This window comes from Nomia melanderi, chromosome 13 (assembly GCF_051020985.1).
Source record: "Nomia melanderi isolate GNS246 chromosome 13, iyNomMela1, whole genome shotgun sequence".
NCBI classification, from domain to species: domain Eukaryota; kingdom Metazoa; phylum Arthropoda; class Insecta; order Hymenoptera; family Halictidae; genus Nomia; species Nomia melanderi.
Window position 1 is genome coordinate 9990534 of NC_135011.1, and position 9467 is coordinate 10000000.

The 9467-nt window shown below is 40.9% G+C and overlaps 1 protein-coding gene across 4 annotated transcripts in view; it reads right to left on the reverse strand.

The window, feature by feature from the left end:
- Nucleotides 1–9467, reverse strand: part of neur (E3 ubiquitin-protein ligase neur) — a 150007-nt gene that overhangs the window by 24633 nt on the left and 115907 nt on the right. The window contains exon 1 of one of the 4 annotated variants that reach the window (XM_031973528.2): nucleotides 9236–9467. This exon is cut by the window's right edge and continues 601 nt beyond it. The exons of the other annotated variants lie outside the window; for them this stretch is intronic. Coding sequence (XP_031829388.1) covers nucleotides 9236–9332 — 97 coding nt within the window. The 5' untranslated portion in view covers nucleotides 9333–9467. The remainder of the gene's footprint in view (nucleotides 1–9235) is intronic. 4 annotated transcript variants of the gene reach the window in all.

A 9467-nucleotide genomic window follows, 5' to 3' on the forward strand; every position in this document is an offset into this window, starting at 1 on the left:
ATAATAATAATAATAAATAAAACAAATATAAAGCGTTAAATTCTATCACTGTAAATGACTTTCATTCACTTCGCTAAAAATAAATACAAGGTTACAGTAATAAAACTTATCGGTATCAGTAATACAGATTAATTAAACGAATGAATTTTCTTAATAATTATTCGACTTCAAAGCCGTAAGTCTAGTGATCACACTTGAAAATTCTTCAACTTATTTGTAGGCAAGAAACAAAATGTTTGACAGGTGAAAGTGAGTAAGAAAGCATAACAAAGACACGCTTGCCCGGTTGTTGATTTACCGGACTGTAATTAATACGCAATGATGAAACGTAAGATAGGTATGCATTACGCTGATACGCGACTTGTTGCGAGAGTGTTCTAACGGATCGCAATTGAAACTTTAGAAACTATTGAATTAAAACTTTAATATTCACAATCCATATTCAATAAAAACAGCGTCGTTATAAATCTGAAATACACACGCTCTACAGACTTCCAACCATCTTCAACCAATCCCATCTACTTAATTTAACAACTTCCCAGGACATCAATATTTGAAATTAAATACTTCAATAAACCCATAAATTATTAACTTACGTATCACGATTAAAAACGAAACGATTCCAGCCAACCATAACGACCAATAAAACCACCGATATTCCTAAAGTTCACACTACAACAAGCCTCAAAACTGACTATACTTCTCCAGTAGCAACGCACTCGCTATTCAACCGTACGCATTCAAACCATCCTATCCAATTCCACAAAATAAATTATTCCAGCTACTAAACATCGCAACAGTTTCTTCAAAAATACTTCACGAACCGTGAAATCGAATAAACATCGCAACGGTTTCTTCAAAAATACTTCACGATCCGAATCGAATAAACAGTCACAACAGTCTTTTTAAATATACTCCGTGAACCGTGAAATCGAATAAACTCTCTAATAAATCGGTTGAACCGATTCCTTTAAATTCCATAAAATGGCCCGAAGAAACGTCCATTAATTTCAGCAGTTCGCGCGGTGGCACTGAAAGTCGGCCATTTGCATGTTCGTTTCGAAGCCGAAGACGGTTAAACGAGTTTTCCAGACTCGAACGATTTTCATTCGAGTTGCATTTACGATTGCTGCGCGAGGTATTTACCTAGTTCGCGGAGCAGCTTCGTGCGGAACAGAAACGTCTCCCAGCGCAGGTTTTAATCGCTCGCGGGTTGCTAGGCGGCGGATCGATCGTGCACGTAAATCGCGACTCTCAATGAGAGCCACGCTAGTAATTGGTCTATGCCCGCGCCTATGTTGCCATTCGCCAGTTCATCTCGTGGGAAACTCGTGACACACATTTGCGCGGAAGTGTACCTCTCGGCAAGCGAGGATCCTTGCGTCTGACGCGCGCAGCCCCGCGAGAAGATCCTGCCGATCTATCCGCGGCGCGGGATCGGCAACTCGACTACGCCTCGGCCAGCGGCGTGCGTTATCTTTATACCCTGTCTCCTAATTGCGACACTTTGTGGCAGATAACGAGCCTCGTAAATCCCCCGGGGTGCATTAGGATCGAAACGGATTTATGATCTTGCTACGCGCAAGTCGATAAAGTTTCTTTCGACCGGTGGACGACGCGTTGTGAACTTAATTAGCCAGGAAAGAGGTGAACTTATTTTTATCTGCTTGACGAAGGGATCAAGGAGGTTTTTAATCTGTAATTTGTATTTTGTGTTGTGTGCGATGGTTCTGAAAATATTGTGACTTCTTAGTGGTTTTTGGGAAATGGTATATTTCTTAGTGTTGTGGTTTTGTTAACACGTTCAGTGCCACGTGTACCATTTGTGGTGCACGCGCAATGTTTGAAAGGAAAGGGTTTTTGTGAGACATGTAGCAACGAATACCGGTACACGACGCGAAGCAACCAGAACGTAAAGAATAATACCAAGATATATATATAAAAGTCACCGAAAACTCGAATGTAACTTAGTATTTCATTTAAAAAGTCGGAGCACTTTATAAGTAAGATATAACGGTGGTACGAAATGTGTTGAGTGAAAAGTTTCGATTGTTTTTAATGGAATATTAGCGAAACTCTATGAGTGGAATTTTGAACCTGGACATTCTTGTGGAGGCGTTTCTACTGCGCCAAAATGGAAATTAGCAACTTTCTATTTTAAGCATATAGTGTCTGCCACTAAGGAATTTTTGATAGATAAGACTTTGACGATTGCACAAATATTTCAGTCTACAAGTGAGACAGTGTTTAAATGGTGAAACTGTGTAGGCGAAATTATTTACATAAAAAGCTATTCATCAAGTGGGTAGATTATTAAAAGTCTCGTTAGAATTTACCGAGATAAATTTTAGGAAGTTTATGTGTTGACAGATCTCACATTTTTGGTATTTTAATATTAAATTACTCGAATGCTTGGTTGCGAAAGAAATGTCGGAATTTCATGGAAGATCATCTTTGACATCTGAGGTGAATTTCAATGTATCTTAATTTTTCTTTTTAACAATTGAAACATCGATCTGTCACTGTTTTCTTCGTATTGAATATAACTATATTATTACTTAATGAAGAAGTCTCTAAGACTTTAGCCTGGCAGTCCACGATTAACCCCTTGACCTATGATTTCTCTTGCAACTATCGTCAATACAGCTAGTTTATCGTTAATAATGTATTGAGAAAAGAGAAAAATTCTTAGCATATTCTGTCTACCTTACTCTAAAGTATCATAATTGATAACAAAAGAATTCACAGGAATTCAGCAATGTATATTAAATTCCGTTTGAAAACTCGACCACTAGTCTAGCACGACATTATAAAGCAAAGTAAAACTACCGAACGGGTTAAATTGACCCACATCAGAATTTTTATTTAGCAAATATTTTAATTATGAAGGTGTGTTTACGAAAGATTTTAAATGTAATTCGTGTATTTGTACAGATACAATACTAGGAGACCTTTCGAGACTCCAGAAACGTATTATTCTAATTTTTATAAAAAAATTGGAAATTAGTTACGTTAATTGCTCGGCAGTTTTAGTGTTAAGCTTTTAAATTTTAATATCTGTCCAATAAAATAAATCTCATCTACAATATAGTTTTCCTTCTGAAACTCACATTATAAGGAAAACCGAGAGCACGTCGCTAAGAACCTGCGAACCTGCGAACCTTCCGATTATCACCAGAGCGAAGTGAAAGTAATTTGTTGCAGGAGGGTTGGGGGCGTCGCAACAATGCGGGGCCGCCTCCACGATGTGAACGCGATGTCCTTTGCACGATGTAAATAAACGGAGCCTTGACCGAGCTATGCACCCCGGGCCCATTGACATTAATAAGTTCTATTCCTGGGGGCGTGAACGGTCGGTCGCCGCGCAGAAAATTGCGAATAGCTATAAATTGCGCTCGATTGACGCATCCTCATGTCCGCGGGTTCGCCGAACCTCGCCGAGCGAAAGAAAATTGGCTGATAGGAAAAATGCTCGTTAAACGCCACTTAGTCCCTATTGTTTATCGCTGATCCCCTTTGCTACCCATGCTCCGCTGCCTCTTAGATCCATTGAAGGAATCAATTTAATCGGAGAAGATTGAGTAATTAAACACGATCGAATCAGGCGATCGGTGATTTGTGATTTATTAGATAGTCCCGATGAAATACCGCTAGTCAAAGGTCGAACACGTTCCACGCTCAATTTCTCAAGCTAGACAGTTGTCCCCCTCTTCTTGTACCCTTGATCCTCGGTTTCGTGTCTTCTTCCTACTCCTCGATTGAATAAAACCGCAGTATCCCTCCCTAGAATACTCTACTCTTTTAAAAATCCCTTGGAATCAAGTTTGTGCCTCGAGGACATCCTATGGTCGCTTAACACTAAAACTATCAAACGGATCACAATGACCCATTCCTGATTTCTTGTTTTTGAAATTATTCAAAAGATGAGAGATGTTTCTTTGAGAAATTATTAAAGAAATTGATCTGCGAATACGCAAACTGAATTATAAATCAACTGAAGTCTCAATAGATGCATTCTTGGAGTTTCTATAGAGAAACGTCACTGAGTTTTCAATCTGAAACTACTGAGTACGCTTGCCTCATGAATACCTTAGCAGTTAATCAACTACTTTTGAATTATAATCATCCTCCAGAGTCCGGGCGACTGAAAAGTCAACATTTATCACGCGGACTTTTCCAACTTCTCTGCATCTTATGAATCCTGATAAGGTTCACCGAATAAGTCACTATAAAAATGAAGTTTCAGGACTATTAAACCCATTCCTCTTAAAAAGCTAACGTTCCAAGCTTCTCCCAGGCACATCATCCTCTAAAAAGGATTCATCTAATTCACTCGTAATATCAACTAAAGGTTCAGTATTCTGATAAAATCCCTCTGAAAGCAAGTTTGAAAGACTTTCCAACGAATATTCATCCGTTACCATCAATAATACTCCCGAAACCAAAACATGTAGTTTAGCTACCACAGTGCTAAAACGAACAAAGAGCACGAGCTGTTGCTAGGTCGTCATTCACTGCTACCAGCTAATGAAATTTTTCCCTGCGCGAAACAGCTGTTGGAGTGTTTGACGATCCCAGGTTCCACGGATTCCGTGTTAATCGAATGTTACACTCGGACAGCCGTGGGTCGCGTGCTGTCGAGGATCCACCGCGCCGCTTTCAACGAGGCGGGCGTCGCGACCCGGTCGGATCAAGCACTCCAGGTACTGTTAAGCAGGCGCTGCCACGCCGAAGGAAGTCCCAGTAATGTTCGCCGGGGCCACGGTGTGTTCCGTGTGTACAGGAACGTACACAGTGCCAGGAGGGGCCTTGTTCCCACGCCCGACGCCGTGATCTTTGCCGAGCTACTTAGTCCTCTAGTAGAAGGAGCAATCTCCGTCTCCTTCCCTCCCGCTTTCCATCTATCGCTGTCCGGCAGCCTGACTCACCTTTCGGTGAGTCTCGTTCCCGCCAACCGAATCGAAACCTCTCTCCAAGCTACTCTCCTGTCGCTATCCTGAAACCGGAGGATACCTCTTTCTTGCTCCTCAACGGCTATGTGGGTTACGTAAGGTGGCAATGCGCGAGCCTCGCGGCACGTTCGAGTAATAATAACGCGTACGAGGAGCAGCGAACCGGTGAACGGGAATAGAAGCGAGGAAGAAGAGAGGAGAACTCGGATGGAGCGAAAGAGAGAGAGAGGGAGACATGGGGGAGATTTTGAAGAGCAGGAAGTCTGGTTTCAACCCTTCTGGCAGTGCCGTTACTAGGGGCGCGGCAGGAATAGGGGTTTCAGTCGTTATCTCGGGTATTTTTAAACGAGCAACTCGGCGAACAAGGGTAATTCGCTTGTTAAAAAATATTGTAGGCATCGGCGACAGTTTTATTTTTTCAGTAAATTTTACTGATAGACTTGGAATGCAAAATGAATAACAGCTTTTAATTTTGAACAATAATTTGTAGAGTGAAATATTGAAATTTAATACATAATTATCCGCAAGAGCAGATGGAAAAGTAATTAAGTAATGTCTGATGAGAATTAATAATTAATTCCGCTAATAATTCCTGCATTATAAATACGTATAATCTTGATACGAGTATTTTATATGTACATCGGAATCTAGTTACAGATCTGTTTATTATCCTAACTCGACTTTAATCCCAACACAACTTAAACCACTCGAGCCGAACGGCAACAGTTACTTAACCAAATCACGTGAATTGGAAACCAGATTATCGCATTTCACAAATTACAACAAGCAATACCAGTTCAGTACTTAAAAATAATATTCCCGAACGCTTGTTGAAATTCCTTTTACAATCTGCTAGCAGTAAACGATATCAATAATAAGAAAAATGGCGTCAGGGAAAAATGCGAGACACCAAAGTCGAGTTTGGAATGGCCAGGACCGATTTTCGCGAGCAAACCGAATAAGGAAGCGGAGACTTCGACGCGCGGTCAGGCGATGATCTTGGTGCGAAAGAGAAAGAGATAGGGAACGCTATACTACACGCGGTTACCGGTAATTAGAGTGAGACGAGCTGCGATCAGAAGGAAAGAGGACGGAGCTAGCGCTGCGTTGCCTGCACGTGATGCACGGACATAAACAATCGGCGTATTAAGGCAACATCCACACGCGAATGTAAATACAGGCGGGGAAAGATTAGGTGCGCGGCGAGGGGGCCAGGGTTCTTCGAACCTGACGGAATCGCGGGAATGCCGGGAAAATCGATACGACCGCGGCTGAATGCAATCTGGAATCGCGAACGATGAAACCGCCTTCCTGATAACGGGTCATTAGGTCTGTCCGGTCAAAGGAGATTTTATCGAACGTGCGGCGCACCACAGTAATTTCGCGAATGCTCCTTCCATTTTCGAAATAACGCATTGGGAAACGCAGCCTCACCGTTGCACGCCTCGGCCGACTTCAATCGCCCTCGAAAGGAACACTGATAACATCTAACTGCAATGATCAGGCAGGCCTACTTCGAGAAAAAGAGAAACTACTGAGGATTCAACGATGATATCAATTATTTAACATGGTAATCGTAGCGATATCAAACCGTTGATTAGAGCGGAACGAAAACCGCCGAGGAACGGCGAAATTCGTTTCGATTCCGCGAACGCGGCTAGCCTACCTCCGTGGCGAGCGAAAACCGCGCGATGGCGTACCGGAAGAATCAACGACCATAAAACTTCGACGTACTCCAGTTTTAAATGGAACACTCGTCGAGCAAAATTCGAGCTCGAGTCGTTCCTTCATGGAATCGTTAATTCGTCCAGTTCAGCTAGACCGTGTGTAATTCGGGCAGCTTTGCGGATTAAATATTGAATGCTTCGAAGTTTGCCACCCCTAAGGTCTTGGACTATTGCGGATTAGCGGACAGCATTCGAATTTTCGAACCTAAGACCCTAGAGACTGGATGCAACTGTATCCTAGCGAAGCAACAAATGTTTCGACAGTGAAGCATTTCCCGATCGGGGACCTTTATCCTGAAACCACCCCCGTAGAACGTAATCAACCCTCACGAAATAGGCCTGCACGACAAGTGCATATTCCCATCGCGGCACTTTTAACGCGGCCACCACGACTGGCCAAGGAACAATCGGATTAACGAAGTTAAACGGTAGGGTGGCGCGGAGACGCAACCCTTGGCCTATGCCCTGTTTCGCGTTCGGCGCATCTGTCGCGTTTCGCACGTACAGGATCGCGCAGGACTTGCGGGGGTGTTCGTTTTAACTGAAAGACAACAAGAGACGGCTTTGCTGCACGTTGGCAAGATTAACTGTTCCGCGACTCGGGTGAAGGGAGTACAAAGGGTGGTTTGTGATCGGTAAACAGCGGTGACACGTAGTTTTCTCTGTTAAGTTATGGGATCAATGATGCTTTATCGGAAGGATGATGTAACTCATGGAGAGCAGCTGGTTACATTTGGAGATTTCAAGCCTCTTGAATTCAAATGTGAATTGTGATTTAGAAACCTATCAAAATTTACTTGTTGGTTCTTGTGTCTTGGAAATGTTGATACAGATAAATGATGGTATATGAGGTTGAGGTTTGAATATTTCAATGGGATTATCATTTCTAGTTATGATTGATGTGAAGATTATGACTTTGATAAGGAAGTTCTATATATCTTGATAATATCGATAGCTTTGGGAAGGTGATAAAATACTGTACCGAGATTAGAAGACAATTAGGGATAAATATAAAATTACAATTGTGTGAGATATTTAGAATCTCAACGAAATATTTTCCTTTACTTGAAACTGGTCTGTTGCTGTTTTTCGATTGTATCGTTGGCTGACTGAAAATTGTTCACGAAGCATTCATTTTATACCACCCTCAGGCTTGCTTCTCATGGATTGTATATTTCATTTCCAGCCATGGGTAACCAGAGAACTAATTAAGTTTTAGACAAGATAATTAGTATTCAATTGGTTGCGATTAATTCAAATAGATGCACGCATCCGGTGAACTGCGACTGAAGCCCGTGTGTTTTCCGAAACAGTAAATAATTATTAGCTCCCAGTGATTACTGATTGCCGGGTGCATTACCCAATATTAATTACAATTGCGATAATAACAGAATTGCAGCGATATTATGGATCCTGGTAAACCGTTTTTTTCCTGGGAATGTTGAATTGCAATCAGAAGAGACAGACGTAATCGTTTCTGTACGTAAGCGCGAAACAAACGACACGTAATGTGTCGCGAACGATGAGTCACGAGGCGCGTTAATGAAATTCCACTTCCTCGCGCTACAAAGAAACGCGTGTCTCGCCTGTTGTTGCGATGAGTCCGTGCCTTGTGCGTTAATTTCACAAACTACCCGGTCAACGGGCGCTGCTAACGGTCGTATAACAATATAAAAAGGCCTGCAGGTCGACTGGTAACTTTTGTCAGAGCCAAAGAATAGAGAAAGCAGCTGACTCGCCGGTCTACCGGGATTAAATGTGCTAATAAATAGAATATGAAAATATTCTATCCTTTCGAGTACACTTTTTAATAATATAATAATATTAATTTTAACAATATTTTAAATGGTTGTAGAGAAGTTGGTATTAATAAGCCATAGATATATAATATTAAAAAAGAAACAAAACATTTATACATATTTAAATAAAGGTAAGATAACAACTGTAAAATAAAACAAAATAACTCTTATAAATTCTAGAAATTATATAGTATATACATAAAAAATATAAAATATATATTAATACGATATAATTGTAATAATTAACTATATATATTATATGTATATAGTCAATTTTTAACAAATAATTTATATATATATATATATATATATATATATATATATATAAAGACGTGCAACAAATAATAAATTATGTCATTCATTAATTCTTGTTTAATTCGCAACACTAATTAAATTATTGTATAAGAATATCGTTATAATTATAATGCTTTCTTTTATCAAAAAATATGTAACATCACAGCAGAGTTGTTAAATAATCTTCCAAATAGATAGTCAAAATCGATTTCAACAACGAGAATTGAACATATTTACAACAATCAGTATCAACGTTCATATTTAAAATTCGAATTTAAATGTCTTCCCGAGTCGAACGCGTCACGTGACATCAAACCGTTCACGTATTTATAAACGCGTTGCTCGCGCGACGACACATGTGCAGCACTATAAAAGTACTCTAAGGTCTTAGCGGGAGGGCTGTCGACCACCGCGGGGGAGAAAAACAGAAAACAAAAAGCGGACGAATATATTCAGTACTCACCGAAACCATTTCCCGAGAGCCTGAGTCGCGCCACTCTGGTGGCCCTATTGACCGTCAACGGTCTCCTCGGCCGTTGACAAGACAGAGACAAAGCCATCGATACAATAGGCTCGAACTATGCGTTACGGGAATTCAATAGGGACCCGCGTATTACGAAGAAAAAAGGATACGCCGGACCGGAACGTTCCTTTCACAAAACCCCTCGGAGAAGCCTCGAGAAACGATATTTGGA